Here is a 25,113-nt window from a genome sequence, read left to right on the forward strand (position 1 = left end):
CTGAAAAATTTAACGAACTTAAATTTAACGAATGAAAATATTTAGTTTTACATTTCAGACGGTTTTTTTTTTGTTTGTAATTCAAAACTTATTTATTTTGTTTTTATGGAAAAACTGGAAAGAGTCTTGTCAGATATTGCAGTTTTTGAACTGATTTAGGAAAGGAAAATGCAACGAAAATTTAACGAAACTAAAAAAAAAAAATTCAACTTCGCTTTAATTTGCATTTTTTCTTTGTTTTGTATTGGAGCGGTGGCGCTGTTTTTTGTATTGTTTTATTTTTTTTTTTGTATTTTTATAATTTATATGTGTTTGTTTTCATTGAATTACAAGACTAGATAGATTTCATTATTTTAAATGTAATTTAATTTGTTTTTTTTTGTTAATTTTATTGCTGTTCTGAAGCTGAATTTGTTGCTTTTTTGTTTCATTTATGTAAAAATTTTCGTTATATAGATTTTGAGTGTTTGTTTTATTTTTAAATTAATTAAAAATATGAGAGTGTGTGTGTTTTTTTTTGTGTTTGGTTTTTATTTTTTTTACTTTTCTTTTGTTTTGGAAAAAATTTTATTTGTTCTATTTTCTTTTATTAATATGCAATCATATTTTATGTGTATATAATAATTGTATAGAATAATCTTTGTATTTATTATATTAATATTATTACATACATACATATATAAATATTAAATAGGAGGCTCAGGACAAACAACATCACAGATTTCCTGACCATTATAATTTAATTCACTTTTTTTTTTTCATATTTAATTTTTTTTTTTTTTTAATGTGTTGCGTATTAAAATTATTTTTTATTCATTTATTTTGTCGTTGTTTTCATTTTATGTATTTCATTTTTTCAATTTTTTATTTTTATAATTATTATTTACTTTAAATGTGTGTATGTGTGTGTGTGATTTTTAATTTGAAATATTTATATTAATAAATTTATTTTTTTGTTTTCTCTTTCTTTTTTTTTTGTAAGTATTCTATCAACTATTAATAATAATAATAAGAATAATAATAATAATGATAATAATAATAACATTCACTCTTTTGTACGTCTAGGCCGTCCTACTTTCCCTTTTCTAACAGCTGCAGTTGTTCCATTTGTTGTTGTTGTACTACCACTTGCACCACCAGGGCCACCGCCTACAGCACCACCATTACCAGGATTATTTTTAATTATTTTATGCCAATCTTGTTCACATACAAGACTACCAGCTAGCATTGTATATCTATATTAGAAAAAAAAAAAATTCAAATTAAATAAATAAATATTTTTAATATTTGAAATTATTTAATAAATAATAGAAAATCTGGTCAGTTAAACTCATGTACTAGACAATTTTAAGTAAAAAGCTAATATTTTTATTACTTTAGGTGTAAAAAATCTATACATATATGCGGGTATTGTATATAAGAATGAAACAAAAATTTTGTATCACTGTATGCGCGGCGGTTTCTACAAAAACATTTTGAAAAAACCTGTTCGATTCGAAAGTTGTAGCAAATTTTGAAATCATAAGTTGTATTGGCTGGGAAGCTAATCGGAGAAACTTAGAAATTTTCTTCCAGAAAATTTTTGGCAATTAGTTCTGTAATATACTACAAATGACAAAAAAAAGGTGAATTAAATAGGAGGAGCCACAAATACAATTTTGGCTACATATGCTGACGATACCGCAATTATGGCAGTATATAGCATCAAATATTGACGACACCACAAGAAAGTTGCAGCAGACAAGCAATACCTTTGATGCTAGGACCAAGAAATGGAAAATAAAAGTTAATGAAACTAAGTCTACACAAGTATATTTTACAAATAAAGTTCTTGTGAACCCCCCACGTGTTAATTTAAATGGGTAAATGTTACGCAGGAAATGCGGCGAAATATCTAGAAATGACACTGGATGTTAAGCTAAAATGGAAAAAACATATTAAAAAGAAAAAGGCAAAATTAGAATTAAAATATGAAGAAATATATTGACTCCTGGGTCGCAAGTCAAGATTGCCGATACAGAATAAGATCCTGGTCTATAACCAAATTATTAAACCGGTTTGGTTGTATGGTATCCAGTTGTTCACAAACGTTCTAGAATAGGGTTTTGCGGAATATGATGGATGCCCCTTGGTATGTGCGAAACGGAGATTCGCACAGGGATCTAGGGATTCCATGAGTTGGTTGACGAAATTAAAGAAAGGGCGGTGAGACATAGAGCTCGTCTGGGGCAACATATCAACGTAGAGGCCTCTCGGCTTCTTATTATCTGGGATTCTCCTAGAAGGCTAAAGAGGACTTTGCCTTTTGATTTAGCGTAGAATGCCCTTTACCAAATCGTTAAGCGTTAAATATCTTTCAATCTTTATTATAGAAAATGTGATGGTTGGTCTAAGGGGACTAGTATCAGAATAGGAGGAGGAGGTTTTTGTGGTAAAACACATAACTAACTATGGGTTGACAGGGAATGGCATGTTAGTAGCATTCATGCTTTCCTCCTTCCTTCAATGAAAAAAAAAAAAAGGAAGAGCCCTTCTTCCTTTTTTTTTTTAATTTTTTAACTAATTATTTCGGTTGCAATTTTTTTGTATTATTTTTCGCAATTGCACATTTTTTCCAACTTATAATTTGATTTGATTGCGGACTCGTGTTGCACAATATCAATTTAAAATTAAAATAATATTTATTGAAAATCTTTGAATTTCGACCAATTTTAGGAATTTTAAAATTAGTCAACAAGTAGAAAGTAACAAAATAAATTATTAATTTTCAATAAATTCAAAATAAATTTCAAAATTATTAAATCACGAACTATTTTAATTAACTATAATCCAAAAATATTTTCTAAAATTAATAATCGTACAAAATAATCAAAAATTCAACAATAATAACTTTGATTTTAAATCATAATTCAATTTATTTCCTTTATTTTAAAAAAAATTTTATAAATATTTAATAACTAGGTTTCAAAATTTTCAAATGAAATTCACAAAAATGAATTCAAATGAATTTTGAAATGAATTCAATATCAAAAATATCCAAAAATAAAATTTATTTAACAAAAAAAAAAAACTTTTCTTGATTTAGAAGAAAAACTAAAAAAATTTCTAGAAAATTGAAAATTGAATGCATTTTTGTACATTTCAATTAAATAAATTATTGTAATTTGCTAAATTGTCTTGAAAAGATTAGAAAAATAAAAATGAAAAGGCAATTTTTTTCCCTTTTCATCATCATCATAAAGGAAACCAAGTCGTATAGCTATATGCTTCTTTTGATGACACCATAACCGTAATTATATATTTAATTCATAATATTTATACTAAACACATATGCATACTTATGTATGTATATGTGGTGAGCCAAAAATAAATTTATGTACATTTAGATATGTGAATAAGATTTTAATAAAAAAATCAAATGAAAAATTCAATTTTTATACATTTAATGTATGAATAGCATACATATATATATATATATATATATATATATAAGATTTTCCACTTATATATTCTATTCATAAATTATACATACATATATATAACGTAAATCTCTGAGGAACGACGATGAAATTGTCCATGAAATTATTACAAAAAAATAAATTTATCTCATATTTATTTTATACACATAGGTATGTATGTATGTATGTATGTATAAATGAAATTTATAAAGGTGCATTTTTATATATGTGCATACATACATATATTTTTATACAAAAAAAAAATCATATTATAGATTTTCGTAATGATTGAATTGGAAATGACGACAAAAAATAAAAAAAAAAAAAAATTCATGAAAATTTTCCAAAAATCAAAGGAAAAGGATAACGTTTTTTTTTTTTTTTTCGTTTTCTTTTCAAAAAAACATAAATTCCCATAAATTATCCTTTGCAATCATAAAAAGTGCTAATAAATTTGAGATCCTTTTTACTCTCACTCTCTCTCTATCTCTTTTTCTCTTTTCATATAACCACTATTATTTTGTACTTTTCTTTCCTCTCTCCTCTCTATATATAAAAAAAATTATTTGGAAAAACTAAAAGTAAAAATTTTAGCAATTTAGCAAAAATAAAATAAATAGAAAAAAAAAAAAAATTGAGAGAACAGAAAAAAAAAATCAAAACTTTTTCCTCTCTCTTTTTTTCTCATCTTCTTGTTTTTGTTATTTTTTTTTTCAAAGGATTTTTCAATTTATCATATTAGCTTTTTACTTACAATTTTTGCAATCATTGTATCTGTCTCTATTTAATATGACTATAATTTTTTTTTTTTTCGTTATACATACATAGCACATATGTATGTATGTATGTATAGGTATTGTATAAATATTATATTGAAAAAAAAAAAAATAAAAATTGAAAATAAAATGACAACAAAAAAAAAACAAACTATACTTGAAAAAAAATTTTTTTTTTCATTAGCGTAATTGACTTACCTATCACCAGGTCTTAGATGTGCTCCACATTTCGTACACAAAAAGCATTTCAAATGAAATACTAATAAATTGCTTTGACTACTTTTTTGGTTATCTAGATTCGTTGTTTGTTGATTTAATGGTGACACCGCTTTGGCCACCAATTCATTTGGAGGAATTGTTTGACCACAACCTGAACATGTGCCAGAGCATCCAAACATACTGAAAAAAAATATATATAATATATATGTAAGTGAGTATTATATATATAAGACATAAATAATATTTTGTAACTTATAAAAGGAAATTTAATTTAGAAAAAAAATGAAAATAATTTTTTATTATTAAATTTTCTTTTGAAAAATAAAAATAAATATTTTTATTTATTATTAAAGACGTTAATATGTATATATATTAAAGTATGTACGTGTATATACAATATGCGATGATACAGTGAATCAAAAAAATAATTCGTATACATGCCAACCATTTATTTTGATTCTTTCGTTAATATTGTAATTATAAAACTTTATATTTATAACTATTTCGACATAATGATGAAAATTTTATGTTAGCGCCATCTTTTAGTATCCACTTCTAAATAACATATAGAAAAGTTTGACAGTTTACTATAATTTTTACAACATATCGTTGGTATTATTGAATATGACATTAAATTGACATTAAATTTAAATTGTTGAAGCAAATTCAGTGGATTTTTATATTTTAGACCAGAAAATTGTTTTTTTACTGATTGACTATAAATATATATCTAATATACATATATATATACAATGTTAATAAATAATGATCGATAAAGGGAATAAATAACAAAAAATGCAAAAATTTTAATTTGCTCTGGCACCATTTCCAAATTCAACAGAACCAGGATACTAATGCAAGATAAGAGAACTACCTATATATGGGTTAAGAATTAACAGGGATCAAAATGATTATAATATAACAACAAATATAGATTTGAGTATGCATATATGTATTTCAATAAAATGAGTCCTATATGATGATCCTCAATCAGATTTTATATTGTTATTTTATATTGGACACTAATATGTCTAAGATAATAGTTTAAAATTTATTTAATATAACAAAATTAAAACTGTTATATAGAACGATTTAGTCAAAATATTTAAAATTTTAAAAATATTTTTTTCAGAGCTGGCAAGGTTTTAATTTTAAAGAGCGACCCCTTTAGGTAGAATGCTATTCTGTGCTCAATAACTTTTGCACGGGACTTTATAAAAGTATAACATTTATACTCTTAACAATTTATACATACAATTCAATAACATCTGTACTTTTAACAATTATACTTCAACTCCAAAGTTGAACATTTTATACTTCATAAAAGTATATAAAATTTTAAACAATTTTATATTCCAAAATTTATATTGTATATAAATAGCCTCCTAATGTCGTTGTCCTTTAAAAATTTTCATATACATCTGGTAATATTAATTCAATTTTATTTTATAATCAATAAAAATAATTTTCCATCTTTTAATCTCTTTAAATATTATGTAAGTAAGAATTTTTTTACTTTTTATTATAAATTCAGTCTCTATATATATATATATATATACATACATACATCATATACTTGAAATACTAGTATATTAATATTAAAATATAAGTATACATACACGTATAATTTAATAATATACTGTATTGAAACTTCTTTAAAGAAAAATAATTCCATTAACTTAATCGATTACATGATTTTGCTGAACAAAAACAAAAAATAAGCAAGAACACGAAGAAAAAGACGAAAAGATCCTACGTCGAACAGGAGTGAACGAAAAATAATAAAAACAACAACAGCAACAAAATAGAGAAATCTTAAAAATTAATTTTGTTTAATCTTTCCATCCATTTTTGAAATGAAAAAAAAAAAAAACAGAGAATCAAAAGTAGAAATTGGAAAATGAAAATAAGAAAAAATTATAAACAAAATAAAAATTCTTGGAAATTCATTTATACATTTTTACACACCCACACACACATACATTAACATACAAATAAAAAATTATGTGAAATATACTTAAGAATTGGAAATTCCTAAAATGAAAAGGGAACCTCCAATAATAGAAGTAGTATACCCAAAAGAAAAATTTTAAAAAAATTCCCGAACAAAGTGAGTCATCTTTCTAAAAACGGCAACACACGGTGTAAAGAGAGTATAAAAATTGTTGAATATCACCAGTTCCTATCACCGCCGTGCCATCACTTTTCTCTTTTTTTTTCTTCTAAAAGTGAGAAAAATAGTGAGGAAATGCTAAAATATAAAAAAAGAACTTCTTGCTCTAAAAGCTTATCCTTTAATAAACTTTTTTTCATTTTTCTTCTGTTTTTTTTTTGCTTTCTTTCATGGTCTTTACTAAAATCAAGTGAAACAAAATAAAGTAGAAAATAAATAAGAAAAAAAAACAGGATGATTATAGGGGAGGAGTGAGATTATAGAGAGTATAGGAGCCGAATCGTATATAATTCCTTTTTAAAATTTACAAGTATAAATATAGAAGCTAGTGAAATTTAATGAATTAAAAATTTTACCGCAAAATGTGAAAAAACGAAAATAAGTGAAAATCTCATTCCTTTTCTTTTATTACACCTCTCATGTTCTTCTTCACTTGTTTTTTTTCCTTAAACATTCTTTGATTTTCATTTTCTTCAAATATCCTTTTTTCTTTCCTTTCCTCCCTCTCTCTCTCACTCTCTTTACCACCCGATCACTCTGCTTGTATCGTGTAATTTCTATTGTTATTTTTTCTCTTCTTTTCTTATTTTCTACCTTTCTATGGGTTTCAATTTCATTTCTATACACTCTTGTTTGTTTTATTTTTTTTTTTAAGTCCTTAATTTTTGTCGTCGGTCTGTACTTAAAAACAAAAATAAAAAATTTCAATATTCTTAGATCTTATAAGACTGCGTCATAATAAGTGTGTATCTATGTTCATATTTTAATATTTATAAGCTATGACTATATATAGATGGTCTTTTTATTTTTAACTTTGAAAAACAGAAACAGAAAAATGTCAAAGGTATAAAAAAGTTCTATGGAAACTATAAAGAAATTTCACGAAACGATATTGGAAAATATAAAAAACAAAACAAAGTTTTCTTTGTGTAAAAAATGATTTATGTATTAAAAAAAAAAAAAATAAATAGTAATTTCGAGATTAAAAAAAATTTTTGATTTTGTTCAATTGTTTTAATGCGCCGTCATAGCCGAGACTATTGAATATGCCGTTCAAAATCTTGAATATGATTTTTGCTTTGATTATTTGTTATTGATCGCAACAAACACGAATTATTAAAATTATTAAATCTGTAATTATTTTAAGTACATATTCCTTTTCTTATTTTAAGTGTTATATTCCGTTTCTATTGTCCATATCGGAATTGTTACCCTATATCGTAACAATTCAGTTTTTAAACACAATCGTAAAGTATTTAATATAGATTCTACCACAATTATTCGTAACTCAATTTAGTTCATACAAGGTGTTTCACATAAAGTGAAAAATAATAACAGGAATAATTCTTTGATCAATTTCCAGACGAAAATTTTATATATAGGGGGTCACATACATAGATGACACATTTTTGAGTCGGTTAAAAAAAAGTTGCTAGATTTTTCCTGATAAATAAACGGTTATAATTTCGGAACTACACGGCATGGAGTTACTATTACAAGGGGCTTTGCTTTACAAGAAATTGATTTCCCGTCTTACAATCAATTTGATTTGAGCTATAGTTTTCGAGATACAGCTCGCCAAAGTCAGAAGTTTTTTTTGTTTTTTTTTTTAAATTCGAAATTTCTCGAAATTTTTGTGTTATTATTTTTTTGTTCGTTGCGGTACAATGAGATCTAAACGTTAACCCATACAACATTTTCCTCTATCTCTCATAGTTTTGTCAGTAAAACATGTTAAATGTGCTTAAAAATAAGCGAAAAATGTACATATTTCATATTTTCCCTCCCACCCATACAATTCTTTGCTGGAAATTGATCAAAGAATCATCCCTGAAATTATTTGCCACTTTATGCTAAACCACCTTATATATGCAAGATATAAAATTCTGAGTTCAATTAAAAAATCCTACAATTCAGAGAATAAGTTGCACTCAAAGAATACTAACATACGTATATACGCACCCATCATTTTAAACTTGTTGACAGAAAAACTTGATTTTAATCTTTTCTTAATATGACAATATTGTACATAGTGCATGAACTTTTTCTCAGTATTCAAGTATATTTTAGGAAAATTTTTCTAAACTTAACTATTCTAGTATACTTTAAAGTCGACTTCAAATTTGAGACCCTTACTCATACATTTGAAAAATACCACTTAGTCCTTAGTTTATATTTCAATAAGAATTAAAACTTATACAAAAAATACGCATTTATACTTGAATTGTTTTCATTTAAAAAACCAATTTCAAATAAAAAATATGTGAAAAATTTTTTTAATAAAATTTCAATTACATTTTAAGTATAAATATAGTTTTTTTCCCTCTTATGATTCCCCCCATATAATGTTCTCTCTCGTCCTCTCTAACAATGCATAATGTCCAATTACATTTTTTTTTTTTTATTATTTTTCTCAACTCTTATATTCATTTTATTAACTATAATATTATATGAGATTGCATTCAGTTGAACAGGTACAGACAGACGTACTCATTTAATAAGCTGCTGTTGTGTTGGGTGTTATAAATGAATAAAAAATGTCTCTTGTTTTTATAATTCTCTTTATAAAATTTAAATCATGAGAAATTTAAAAGAAAATGAGCTATATGGTGGAAAAATTTTGTTTAATATTAAAAATTACCAGAAAAAAGTGTGATGTGAAATTTGAACGGAGGAAGAAATGGATAGTGAAGAACGAGAAGAGTAAATTGAAGATAGCTGAGAAAAAAAAACAAAAACACAATAACAAGAGACGAAATGAAAAAAAGGAATTTTTCTTTCTATTTTTTTTTTTTTTTTGGTTCTTTTAATTGGTATATATTATATAAAGTGGGTGTACGAGTGGAAATTAAAACGAGTATAATATTATGTAAGTATATATAGTGTGTATAAAATGATAACATACAAACACCCATATTAAAGTTAATATATCATTATATATATAAGGAAGGACTATAAAGAAGAAGGAAATGTTGTCAAAAAAAAAAGATAAGAGAATGGAATTTGTTTTATATTATCGTATATACATATACATACATACATATATATAGGTATAATATAAAAGTAAAAGGAAGAAAATGAAAAAATATAAAAAAAAAAAATAAAAAAAAAACAAAAGGATTCAATTTAATTATCTCATTTAATTATCATATATAGCAGCAGCACCCTTAATATAATAAAATTATTCGTACATACATATACATACATATATGTATGCGTATAAAATCAAAAATATATATGAATATGTATGTATATATACGCAGAAACAAGTGAATATGTATATATCCAAAAACGCGATGAAATTAATTTGATAAATGGACATTCTATTTATATATATATAGAGATATATATAATGCTAAGATATATATGTATATGTATATATATAATAAAATGTATATCCTTTTTTAGAATATACCACAATAAAATTGGGTATATCGTTCTGTTTTAATTGTATATATATTACAAGAGTATATATATATATATTATATTTATAATAATATATTTATTACCGGTATTAGAATTTATAGGAATGCATGTATCTATAATATGTATATATATACTCTAATATATATGAAAGCATATAGATAATATTATAAACGAGTACAAGATTGGGTTTCATTTATTTGAATGTTAGAAGTTAAGGGTTTGCTATTCCTTTTTTTTTTTTTTTGTATTTTTAATATCATTTCCACTTATTTATTAAAAAGTTTTTATTGTATACATTATGGACTCTAAAGAAATCTAGATATATACTATAATATATATACATGCATGTATAATTGTATAACTGCGTAAATTCATTTTGTTAAAATTAATAAATTAAATATATGTGTGTATGTGAGGATCTGGAGGAAAAAACAATAATAATATTCTTCCTTAATTACATAAATATTTGTAATTTCCTTTTATTTTACTCTTATTATAGTTTTAGATCTTTATTTTTTTTTACTCTCCATCTCTTTCATTTGCCAAACTTAAAAGATTTATGGGTATATTGTATAGAGGAAGAAATTTTTCAAGGAGGAAACTACATACATATGAATTTAACAGTGCACATATGTGCGTGATTATGTTCGTAAATATTGGTGTATGACTGTATATATTCTGTGTTAATTTTAATTTTATTTTATTTAATAAAAAAAAAACAGAAAAAGCAAAAGAAGTAATAATAATGAAATCCCAAGCCCAGCATCATGACATATTCTCATATATCATTTTTATTTACTTATTTTTTTTTATTTCATTTTTCATTTCATTATGTAATATGAAGTTGTATAGTTGATATACTGTTATGATTATTATTCATACATAATTTTTGTAATATTTTGTTTTCAGAAAGGATATTTAATAAAGAAATTTTAATATATAATAAGGAAAATGAAACGATTAAGTTAAAAGAATATTGTATATACATACATACATTATATATATTTGTGGTTTTTTAGTTTTAATTGAAAAAAATTATCTTAACAAGTAATTACTTTAAAACTATTCAAATTGTCAGTAAACGTATTCAATTTTTTAAATTCAAAAATGTTAATTAACAAGAATTTTTGATTAATTTAGAAAAATTTCATGAAATTCAATCAAAAATTCAATTTTTTAGAATCTATCTTAAATGTTGTCTTCAATTGCTTTGGATCACAGATTTAAAATAAATTTGAAAATCCAGGGTAATTAATATCAAATTGGATCATATACATATTAAAAATAAATCTTCTATTTAGGTAATTGCAATAAAAATTTGTTTTAAGTCTACCTTAATTTTGGTCTATACATAATAATATATTCTTCAAATTCCCTACATATATATTTAATTTATAAAAGAAAACATTGTTAACTCTAGTGTTACCAACTAAGTCCCTGTTTTTAATGCAAATACCGCAGTCATATTTACACACCAAACCGCATTAATTACATTATTTTATAATATACTCTTTTTATATGTACTTTACCATAATATTATATTTTTTAAATTTATTAATTAAATTTCCATAAAAAAAAAAAACAAAGAATAACTAATTATGTTTTTATAAAAACCAAAAATATAATTTTCAATTTTTATTTTCTTGTTTTTTTTTCCGTCCTCATGCCGTTTCATTTTATTTGAATTATTTGAGTTTAAGATATCTTTAATCATAATAAAATTATAATTAATTACCCAGAGGGTAAGAAACAAAAAAAAAATGGGGTTATACTCGTACTTTCAGTTCACATAATTTTTTTTTTATATTCATAGCTTATGACCGTCGTATTATTCATTATCATATTTACAGACATTTAAATATTAAACGCAAGAACAAAAATGTTACTACCTTTTCTTTTTTTTTTGGTATGATTTAGTCTTGTACGGTACTATACCAAATACGGTATGTACAGTACTATACCTAATATGGTTACCACCATCATAATATAATTATTATTATCATTTAACATAAAAGATAAATGATAAAAACAAAAAAAATATGTAACAAAAAAAATTGTAAAAAAAGCGAATGAAAATCTTAGTAAAATAAAAAAATTTTTCCCTCACACCGACCCTGTGATTTTATTAATGCTATGAAGAAAGAACAAATTTTTTTTTTTTTAGTTTTTCTCATCGTTTTTATTTTGTTGTTTCCAATTGTGGCGGGAAAAGAATGATTTTTATTTCTGGTTTAGTTTGTTTTTTTTTCTTGTTTCTTGATTTTGTACTTATTAAAATTAAAAATATTGTAAGAAAATTTTATTTTCTAATAATTTTATTTAATTTAATTGAAAAATCTTGTTCCTGCAGTCTTTTTTGCTGCAAATACATATTTCTGCTATTTAACATCAGATTTACTTAAAACAGAAACTTCAATTACAAATTCCTCCCAAAATGTATATTTAAAAAAATTAATTAATTAATTTCATTTTGAAACTGTAGCATTGTAAGACCAACCTATCTTTGAATATTATGAGATTTTTATCACAATTATGAATAAGTATTATGATCATATAAAAAAATGAAAGAATTTGTTGTTATATTAAATAAATGCCAGAAATTTGAAAAAAAACTATACGACGGATCGGTCTTTCTTAAATCAAAATTCATAATAGAAAAAAAAAACTAGTGTAACATAATCGAATCTACTAAAATTTCAATATAGTCTTAACTACAACAAGATATTATAAAACGAAACGACAGTACTGTGCCATACTCTTTTATAGTAAATAAATAAATTCTCTCTCTCTTTTCTCTGTCATTATTACATACTCTCCGTATAATTTAAAATAGAATGGTTAAGTGACAAGTGCGATGAAATAAGTTTGATACGATTACTATTAGTTTTTTACTATCATGACCGAATAAGCATAATTAATGTAAGTTTACTATTCTAATTTGGCTTAATCCTATGATTTAAATATATTGCAATTACATTAAAATTCAAAAGAGCATTTGAATGTTGTATAAATTCAATTCTCCTAGTAATATTTTAATTATTTTTCATTAAGCTCTTAATTTTCGTATTTAATTTAATTTCGAAATTTAGAACTGACAATAAAAAAAAATCAATATATGCAAATCATTTATACTACCATAAATTTTGTAATCATACACACCGACATACCATGCTAAATTAATATTCTACAACTAAGACCTAACTCAATTTCATTAATATAAAAAATAATAAGCAAAACAAAAAAAAAAATAAAACCTCTTTTCTTCATTTGAATTAAATTTATTAAGTTCGAAAAGAGCAATGATGTACGACCTTTTTTTTTGTCTAATTTTCTTTTTTTTTTTCTTCTAATTTTCTCTCTTTTTAGATCACACTTATATTAAAAAGAAAAGAAAAACAAAATAAACATCAACTTTATGGTAGTTGTTTATGTAGTCTGTGCCTGCACTACTCTACGGTGGTAAGGACGTTTTTATACCGGTACGAGCAGATATTCGAAGGGTATAATAAATTTACCATTACATTTGTAACACTAAGAAATGGACGTCTGGAATATTATAAACACAAACATGTTTTTGATGCTCGAATTTTGTGTCTAATTGGCAATACCTATGTGTCAATTTGTCCGTCCGTCTGTCTGTTCGTCAATCTGTTCATCAAGCGATAATTCAAAATCCCATTAAGCTGTAGACTAACCAAATTTTCACCAACTTAAAATAATTGCTACCAAAAGAACTCTTTATAATGGCGTTCAAACAAAACAGAGGTGCCAAGGGCTGCCATACATCTTTAAAGCCAATTCGGTCATATTTTGGAAATTTTATGGTATTTAAATTTTCTACAAATGAGTGGGATTAAAGGGCAACTATTCCTTTAGATTAGTTTCGTTGTTTTTGTATAAGTTCTTAAATACTATGTTCAATAATAGAATCATTCTGAAAAATGTATAAGTGCAGGTATCACAGAGTTGACACGCTCAACACAATTTTTTCCTCGTTTTTTCTGTATTTTCTTCAATCATGATATTTTATTTTTCAATTTTCTTCTTATTTATCTCTCTTTGTCTCCCTTTCTCTTGTGTGTTAGTGTACTTATTGTAACACAGTTGAATTTAGATTGTAATATACTTACTTACTTGGTAAAAAAAAATAAAGGACAGAAGATGAAAACGAAAAAAAAAAAAAAAATGAAGATGGAATGTCAGCCGGTCGGTTGAGTTTTATTAAATTATGAAATCTTGTTTGACCATAAAAACAACAATAAAAAAAAAATTAAAGAAAAAAAAAATTATAAGAATGAGATAGAATTGAAGAAGAACGTATATGAAGAGGCAAAATAAAACAAAAAAAAAAGGGAGATGAAAAATCTTATTTGATAGTATCTTAGGCGACAGGACTTATGACTGATTACCAAATACCATGTATAGTTTTAGTGTTGACTAAAGCGCGGTAGTTTGATTTACCATGACAACAATTGAGGTCCAAGAAAATTAAGTTTAAATAAATTTCAATTGGAATTTACTATAAAATAAATATTTTTTTTTCTCCTGTAATTAGAAAACACTACAATAAGTTTAACATAATTTAAGAAATAAATAAATGAACGTATACGTTTACATGAACAATTTGTACATAATGTATATACATATGTAAATATATATGTAGGAGAATACTAAGAATATTTCATACCATTTTCTCATATGATATTTTATGGTACACTATAAGACTATGACTAAAATGAAAAGATGAAATTGTGGTAAGTTAATTAGATAAATGAATGTTAAAAAAACTCATACATCATGTAAATTACATGATATACTTATGTATGTATGCATGTATGTATGTATATTGAGCTTATACTCTTAAATATTAAAAATGAAAATACAGTAAAATTAAATGAGAAAATGATAGCTATAATGTTATACATATGTCTATCAAATACTATAACATTTATATGGGTGTATGTGCCCAACATTTTCTTATTTAATTTATTATTCTATTTTATTTTAATGTCTTGTCCATATACCACACAATTAAACATAAAGTTCCAATGAAATAAATAACATTTACATACGCATATTAACACATGTATAACTGTATATATTAAATTTTATTAATTATACAAAATTCATTATAAGAATATTCAAATAATGATAGCGTTCGTTTTAGGTGTGTATAATATTCTTTTCAACTCTTAAAGAGTAACAGTGGCGATTTAAAAATGAACTAATATATTTTTGAGGGATTTCAATTTAATGACGATTAAAAATTTCAAATTTTTAAAGTTTTAAGTATGCAAATTAATTTTTATATTAAGGTCGAGGGTATAGCAAAATTAATGGTTTATACAAAAAAATATACGAACTCAGCTGTCCTCTTGCAATTTTTGTTTCCGATTCATTAAATCATTTAATATATTCAACACTTACTTTAAATTTCGACAAAACTTTTGCGTATACATACTAGTATATTAGGGGAATTCAACAATAATAAAGCGTATATTGGGGGGAATTCAACAATTATAAAGCTCCATGCAATTATTATTAAGCTGGATGTATATTTTATTATTTGAAACAAGGCTAAACTCGCTTATCAAATTGAATACCATTTGATACCATTAGGGAATTAAATTATTCTTACATACTGAGATGGCACCTTGTTTCTATAAAATCACTTTACATAAAATGTATATTGCAAATGCAGAATAAATATATATATATATATTATGTAAATATATGCCTGTATGTATACATATTTTAATAAAAACAGAGATTTCATGGATCCTTCTTACCTAATGAATAAAACAACTCAACTAATTATTTTATTAATTAACTAATTAATGGAATATTAAAGTGGATTTTTATTTATTTTTTTTTATTATTATTTTTTACTTTCATTTTTACTTAATTTATTTGACGTTTATTTTAATTTTTTAACACAATAAAACTTAAATATAAAAAAAATATCAATTTCGTTGTTTCACAGCAAGAATTTAAAATTGTAAGTTAAAATTTAGGAGCATGGTGGCAAACTTTCCAATCAGTTATGTGTTGACTTAAATTTGTATAACATTAGAGATAATACTGTTGTGCTGCTGGCACAACATATTAGTTACAATAAGTGACATTTTTAAAATGCAAAATATTTTATGGCATTCATGACATTGATGATATTTCGATAATTTCCCCTCAAGTAATATTGTTACAAAGTTATATTATGTATGTTAATAAATTAATGGTATTATACAGTTATTTTATACGTTAAATCTCACTTTTTGATTACATCGGATGGAATGTTATGAGCCTATACAATCGCGAAGTAATTCACCAAAATCATCTCCACATAACCTACATATTCTCCGTAATTATAATTTATCCAATAAAAATATTACTGTGTTCGGTACAATAAAATCAAAGGTGTAAGAAATCTATAGCAGTAGCTCTGTTTTTATTTGCTGTGAGTTAACAATGTTTGAGTTACTTCTTTTAGATGTTATTACAACATATTACGTACTTAAAACATCGCGCCATACGAATTTACTATAAGATCGAAATTGTTTTTAAAAATTTTATTCATAATTAAAGAAAAATGTCAAAAAAAAAAAATTAAATTAATAAAAATTGATATTATTAAATTTTAATAGGCTAAACACATACGTAATTATATGAATTACACAACAAATACAAATTAAACTGACGAAATGTTAAAAATATTTATATATAAACGGTAACTAAACTCTAAGATAAAAATTTTGACATTTAATTAATGTCATCTACATAATTTAATAATTTAATGCGAAATAAAGTTAACATACGCTTAATATAATAAAAATGTGTAATATATAACAGTGTTACCATTTAATTTTTTCTATCACACGCACTATATGATGATACAAGTACGAGTATTAGTAAATTGACATTATCAACATAGATATCGTCGGTTAAGAAGCAGAAAGCATTAAGCCAGGAAACTGTGTTTTGAGTAAATTCAATTTGAAAAAAACGTAAAATTGTAAGTTGCGGTTTTAAATTATAAGAACTTGGTCACTGCATTCCATACTACAAGTATAAGCAAAACTTTTTAATAAAATCTAGAACATTTCACTATATATAAAGTTGATAATTACATTGTTGAATGTAAAATATAACAGTTTATTGTGGCAAAGTAAAATCTACATGTCTTTGTATATAATGCATATACTAGTATAAATATAATTACAGACATATTAAATTATATGTAGATATAATAAGTATTATAACGTAGTTAAAAAATTATAATGATACATGTTGAGTTTTAATTAATTTTTAGGTTGGAATTTTTCTCGTTTTTTTTGCTTTTCATATACATGTGTAAATATACAAGCTTGATTGTAAATTCACACATATATTATGTATATTTGTATATGTATATTATGTCGTAATTAAAATAAAAAAAAAAAAATTTTTTTTTTAATTTCCTTTTTTTCTTCCTTTTGTTGTTTTTCTAATTAAAATTAAAACGAGATAAATTTAAATGCTGCGGACGGATACCATTTGCTACTATACATATTATATACTTTAATGAAATATAAACACACGAACCTACGCCACAAATGAAATATGTATGTATATATGTACATACATATGTGCATAATATAATTATAATGCGTAGGTATGTGAATACATATATTTGTATATGAAATTATTTTGAAGGAAATGTATATTTTTAATTAGGGACGTTTTATATTGAAAAAAAAAAACAGCGGTAATAAATTACATGAAATAACAAACTGTGATGGAGAAAAAGAGAAAGAGAAGTAAAAAAGTTTACAAAATTATGACAGTTTTGATGACATGTGCTTTTAATTTTATGCATTTAAATTATATATAAAATTATTTTTTTATAACTTGTATTTTTTTTTTTGGTTTTTTAATTAATAGTAAAAAAAATAATAATAATTATTTTGTAAAGTACTAAATAATTAATTCCCTCTATTAAAATAATTGTTAATTTAATTGAATATAGCTGATGGTCGTCTTACACTCTCTATAATATAGAGAGTTAGAGTATATGTATAGGTATGGTGTTTATATGTAATTAAAATTAATAACTGTTTTAATATATTTATATGTAGTATGCAAATTAGTCTACATTTAACATCAATTATTTTGCAAGACTTGTCCTTTAACATACTCGTATATGTACATAATTTTGTGACAGAAATTATTTATTTATTTCTAAGAATTTTCTGCATATATTGTTGCAGTTATGAATTAAGTTTTCATCTTATATAGGCATATTCTTAATCATTTTTAGTGAATTGAATTTCCTCAATTAAATTTTAATATTAATTTAAGATAACAAAATATTTTAATTGTATATAATTTATGATGAAAAACAAAAAAATGAGCCTAAATGTATGTTTTATTTTAATTATATCTTTTCATGTTCACTATTATATTAATTACACAATGTAAAAAATATTTGTACAGAGATAGGGTACAAACAGACATATGTAAATCATACAAAATTTGTACCAATAAAACCATAACTATTTAGATTAATTGATTGTATACCAAGGATCGGTAAAATTTTATTTTGAATAAAAAAGGCTCTAATTTGATCAATGATAAAAAGTTCACTTTTACTTTGGTCTCGAAAATCGTGTAAACTTTAAAAAAAATTGCTGAAGATGGTAATAAATGTGTATTGGATTTGTAATAGGAATCATAACGGGCAGTGTTCCCACTCAATAAAAACAAAATGTATCCAATTTCAAGAAAAAAATGTATCCAAAATGTATCCAGCCTCCTAAAGTAGAATTATTATACTAAATCGCCTTATTTTATACCAATGAACTCATAAATAATATTAATTTGCTTTATTCAACAATGTAAGTTTCGTTATTTATAGTAAATTCTTTTAGAAATCACACGCAATTTCTATTACATTTTAAAATTTAAGATCAGAAATTATATGTTCTGTAGCTGTTGAACTATGCGGTAAAAACTATTCAGCACGAAAACGGGCAAATTTTATTTAGTCAGCAAATAACATTTTTTGGAAGATAATGCACTTAAAAGTTACAACACTTTAAAAGTTTTCTAACATTTATTTAGTGTTCGAGAAAGAAACGTATCCATATTTCAGCAAAATTTTAAAATGTAGCCAATTTCGACATTTTAGCAGATTTGAGTATCTTTGTATCCAAGCTAAATTTTAAAGCAAAAATGTATCCAAATGGATACAATTGTATCCAAGTGGGAACGCTGATAACGGGTCATTGGCTTCTTGGCGAATACCCCAGAAAAATGGGCTGCTCTGCGTACGGTCTCTGCAGGGGTTGCTGTGACGAGGAGGAGTAGTAGACGGCAGCTTATCTCCTTTGATCATGTCCAACTTTGCAGAAAAAAGGCTAAAGTTCTTTGGGTCATTTTTCTTTTAACGGACTATGGATCTGGAGAATGTAAATGCTAGCAGTCATAGCCGGTTTTTGGAAAGTTTGGGCTGCTTCTCGTCAGAACGAAGGTTTTGATGGATCCGGTGGTACCACAACAGGCTTTACTGGCCTATTGATACCTTGCGGTAGCCGAGTCGATCTAATCTAATCTAACCTTAGTAATAGATAAAATGGAAAATATTAACCCATAAATTCCACAAACTTGTTTTAAAATCGAGTTTTTTGATTTTTTTTTTAACAACGATTTTAGACATATTTTTTGAGGGTGATTGAATCGATCATACTGAAATTCTGATTTGAGAAGTTTTTCTTCTGTAGTGATTTATAGGTAAATCGTGCTAAAATAATCTATTATTTTTTATGGGTAAGGTACAATTATTCCAAGATCTATCATTTGATTAATAATTTTTCAGGCAAGAACTGCCGAACATATTCTTTAGGAAAAACTTTTTCGCAACTTTTCTTACTTTGTAAATGACTCCAATATAAATTTTTCTTTTATAAATTACAGTCAATCAAAATTTTTTTATTACTCTTGAATTTCGTTGTAAATAATAAATTGATGAAAATTTTTAAAATGTAATTTTAACACAATAATAGCGTTAACAAATAATCAAATTTTGTTATTTTCCAAGAATAAATTAAAAAAGAAAAATTAATATTATTTTATCAAGTTCAATTTGGAGGCCCTGAACTCCTATAAAACCGATGGTAAACATTACAATATCTATGTATGTCTGTATACATGCTTGCTATATTAGACATACGTTTACATTAATTTGCTCTATTCACATCAATCATATACATGATATGTTTTTCATTTATTCATTCATCCTCATCGTTCTTCTTTTTCAACAACATTATTTTTATAAAATATTGAATTACGGCTTAATTACATACAATTTTCAATGATATTCTTTTATACATACAAATATTCATATTTAAGTAAATACATACATACACACCTATAACAAAATCTGATTTGATTTTTTATTGTTTTTATTTCTTTTCTTAATTTTAAATGCCAAATACGTTAACTTTTCAAAATAGTTATTGAAAATTAACCCTAATGAACGTGAACTATATATATTATACCGACACATGTACAAGAATGAATATGTATATTGATTTTATATACAGTAGAAATATTCAGTAAAAATAATCAAATTTCCAAACCTTTCATTTTGAATTACAATTTATTCTTAGACATTATATAAAATTATTTTACATTTATAATAATAATAACAATAATCATAATCAATATAAAATATAGAAAATCTTCAAACCACGACTAAAGGATCATTAATTTTGTGTAACATTATAAGTATACAATTTATACAATATATACATGAATGTATGTACATATTATACAGAATGTAAACAATTTCATTTTAATTTTCTATAGTTTTGAACATCAAATATTCATTAATTTTGTAGAGCGAACAAAATAAAGTCTAATAATTTTGAATGTATGTACACATTGTCCATATATGTATGTAGAATATTAAGTAAATAGAATGAAGAAAATCAAATTTATTTGACATTCGGTGTTAATTTATAATGAAATTCTTAAAAAATAATCATTTTTCCTTAATTAACATTAATGATATAATGTTAATGACTTCTATTCATTATATTACATTATATTATTTTTTTATTTTCCTAGATTTATTTCTAAATTATTTTCATTATTTATTTTATTTGTTTGATATTTCGAATTTCTTTTACATGTGTTTTGGCTTTCTGTATTTGCTTTTAAGAAAATGTTTTGTATGTTAAAATTTATTGTCTGTGGTCAAAAAGAATAATCGCTTATGTCAGTTTCAAACAAGATAATTATTATTATTTTTCGTAGTAAAAGAGTTAGAATTTTATTATATGACTTTAATTCTCTTACTTTTGGAATCAAAGGAAGTCTTCGAAGGAAGCCTTCATTTCAGAAGAAAACATTTTTAGAATCTTTAATTTATTATATGAAAACTTTAGAAATGATTCCTTGAGTTGCCATATTGCAAAACAACAAAAAAAAAAAAACGTTTTCCCTGAAGTTTCAATGTCCATAATGCACACAAAAAACATTCTTTAAAGTCATACATTTTAAATTTTAAAATTTTCTAATATGAAGAAACTTACAGCATTGCAAAAATTGTGTGTTAAGAAAAGGCCGATTCCAACTCAGCACATGACACCGATTTCACTTACAACATTTTATGTCCAAAAACAGATACATTACACTGAATTAGGTATTGTGTTATAAAAACTGGAGGTGTTAATGATTTATTGGAAGAAAAAAGATTTTAAAAGAAAATTTGCGTTCGACAAGTCACTGATCCAAAAAACTATTCGGAACTGGTTTGGTTCCTTGAATATTTCCAAAGCATTTTTACAATATACTCACTTTTTAAATACTGTCCATACAGAATTGTTTTTCTTTTACATTCGGATTTTATAAGTGAATCAATGTTCGTGTTTTTTTTTTTTGACTACATACACAGTTATAAATTAATGTTCAAAATATGATTCATATACATATAAACATTTTTTATTAAATTTCTTTAAATTTTATTATCACATTGGGGTTAACTAAGCAAAAAAAATTACGATACTGATATTAATGTATAAGTTGACATTAAATTGTAATTTAAATAAAAGATCTAATAATTTGCAATGATAAAGGTAATGACATTGAAATTAAGTATATAGAGAACAAAAACAAAAATTTGATAATAATGATGTTCATGAAAGGCAGTAAATTTCTTCAGAATTTAAAGAAGTTCTCATTAATGCCATCTCTTATCAAAAATTATTGTTATTATTTACGGTATAGTATAGAATTGCCCTTTTATTATTCGTTTTCCTCTTTATCTTCTTATTATTGTTTATTTTTCATTTTTCTCCTCTTCATATCTTTATTTGCTCTTATTTACTTCGTGTTTTTATTTTTTTAGTGAAGAAACTCGGCTCACTATTATATTGTGATTTTGTTTTATAAGCACTAAATTGTAATTTTGGGGTGGTTATTAACGTGCTAAATCAACGATTTTTGCTGCACTTAAAATTACCTCTTGTAGATTTGTACAACGGAGATAACAATTGATCGCGGCCGCGTATAAGGATTAATTCTGCGCCCCCTTCAGAGTGCAGGGATTTCACACGCACGAGATCCACCCTCATGATGAGCTCAAGCAACTTGTGAGGCCCGGAAGACCACAACTCCGCCTCCGTGAGAGCAAAACCCACCAGTACCTCCCTCTTTTTATGAGCAAGAGCATCACACTCCCCGAAAACGTGCACCGAGGTCTCCCTATCCTTCCCACAGAATCTGAAAGTGACCTCACTTTCCAGGCCGAGCTGACTAGGGGGCACCTCAATGACCCTGATTCTTGTCCATCCCCATAATTTTCTTAAATCGCTTCTGGTCATAAATTCCCAGCAGGTCCTTCGTCTTCTCTTTGATTCCTTCTTTAATTCCCAAAAAGTAGTATGTGGTCCGATTCAGCAGAAGGATTCTGACCCAAGAAGAGATGTGTTTGCTTCCCACCTCGTCAGCGCATCAGCTGCTTCTTTCCTTCCACGTGCACATGGCTCGGAACCCAGCACATTGAGCTTCTCAAGCCAGCCACATTCTGCCGCTGATGATACCGAAAACGAGTTCAGCGCTCCGATGGCAGTCCGGCTATCCGACATAATCATTACCTACTGTCCCCGATATCCCCTTTTCAGGATTATAAAAGAATATATAAAAATTTGAACCATACAAGATTTCAGATTTTTTCAAATAAATGCCAGCAAAACACTTTTGTGAGTTGTTTTCCATTCATTATATATTAGACTATCATTAAAAAATAATCCTAATTGCCAATTAATTGGTTTCTATATCGAGACTGTATTGTACAATTCCAATTACTAACATTTTCTTACTATTCCTATTATTGTTGAAATTTTATTGTGCTGATTGGAGTTTTTTTTTTTATTACAGAATACAAAATTACTATTCAATAGAGATATAAAAATAATCTTTTAATTAAAAATCTCACACCATCTTAATTCTATATTAATTTTTAAAACTAAATTTTATGATACCAATTAACTATGTTTTCATACATACGTACGTATGTACGTACTTATATTGTATGTGTAAATAATTTGTTTGATTATAATAGAAATAAACAAATCTTTCCAATTAGTATTCATAAATATTACATTGTGTATGAAGTGGGTGCATAATAAAGTCATACTAACTATACGTATAGCTATAAATATAGCTATTCTAAATAAAATCTGTAGGCATAATATTATTTTAAATAACATGCATTAGAATACAATACACACATACATATATCATGTACTTATACTGAAAATTGGCTCTTGACTTGACCACTCACAAACTTCAATACTGAAAAAATAAGTATTTATTTATGTAGATCTACATATGGAAGGGAAGAATTTCAAGTGCGTTTTATTGTTGTACATGAGGTTATCATAAAATTTTCAATATAAAAAATATTACACTATTTAGTTTACACTAGATAAAGTATCTATGTATGTAAGTCCATAAAATACACTTTATTAAATTATGTTTTATGTTGGTTAATAATTCACACATACACATGCTTACATGTACAAATCTCTACAACTAAACACTCTATGTTTTAAGAGTTTGATTTTGAAAAAAAAAATTCAACTCAAAGCCGCAACAGTTTTTCTGTTCAACAACGACAATAAAGACAATAAAAAAAAGAGAATTATAGCAAAAACAACAATAGTAAACAATAAAACATACATACAATAACACAAATAATACAATAATAATAATCAGTGAAGTAACGAGACGACTAATAATCTGAAATGTCAACAACCGGGAGATTTGTAACAGAGGGCTAATTAGTAACAAGTTTTAAATTTCCTTTTTTTTTTTTTTCTCCCCATTTTATTTCATTTGAGTTGAGTGTAATGTGAGGATTTTTATTTATTTTATTTTTTTTTACAGGAGAGTTCATTATAACATTCTGTTATGTTGTTGTTATATTTTCTTTTGAAACCTATACTGATTTTTTTTTTTCTGATTTTTGTTTTATTAACACAATTTATTATTGTTTGCGTGGACTTTTTGGTTTTACAGTGTTGTTTAGGTTGTTATGTTTTTCCCATAGATTTTGAATATAGTATTTTAATTTATGATTTTAAAATTAAAATTTAAAAATGAAAAACAAAAAGAATTTTTTTTTATAACACCGAAATATATGCAATTTATAAGAGCCCTAACAATGTGCATGTGTTTTGTGGCAATAAAATGGTTCTATATGTTTGTAATATGAGGTTATTTAGAACTTTTTAGTTAGTGTTTAATTTAAATTTATGGTCTGTTTAGAAAGTGTATACTAATGACTATTAAATCAAATTGCTTAAAGTAGTTTGATAAAATATCGAAACATTGTAATGTTTTGAATTCCGAACATTCAAATCTATGGCAATGCCTATATAAAATTTGTCTTCAACTTAATCTTTGCCATGCGAGGGCATTCAAATTGCAACGGGTTTGAATTTCCTTCAAAATTTTGACTAAAATTGTTTTCTAATGAAACAATCTATACCGAAACTGTTTTAATTTGATTAATATTTCA

At 24.9% G+C, this 25,113-nt stretch overlaps 1 protein-coding gene across 2 annotated transcripts in view; it reads right to left on the minus strand.

The window, feature by feature from the left end:
• Positions 1 to 485: 485 nt before the first annotated feature.
• LOC129608763 (LIM/homeobox protein Lhx9) overlaps positions 486 to 25,113 on the minus strand; it is a 173,315-nt gene continuing 148,687 nt past the window's right edge. For both annotated transcript variants that reach the window (XM_055520462.1, XM_055520461.1), the window contains exons 4-5: positions 4,433 to 4,633; positions 486 to 1,235 (exon numbers count right to left, since the gene is read on the minus strand). In XM_055520462.1, the coding sequence (XP_055376437.1) occupies positions 1,046 to 1,235; positions 4,433 to 4,633 (391 nt within the window). In that variant the 3' untranslated portion in view covers positions 486 to 1,045. The remainder of the gene's footprint in view (positions 1,236 to 4,432; positions 4,634 to 25,113) is intronic.

This window comes from Condylostylus longicornis, unplaced genomic scaffold (genome assembly GCF_029603195.1).
Source record: "Condylostylus longicornis isolate FDR11 unplaced genomic scaffold, ASM2960319v2 ptg000034l, whole genome shotgun sequence".
Classification (NCBI taxonomy): Eukaryota; Metazoa; Arthropoda; class Insecta; order Diptera; family Dolichopodidae; genus Condylostylus; species Condylostylus longicornis.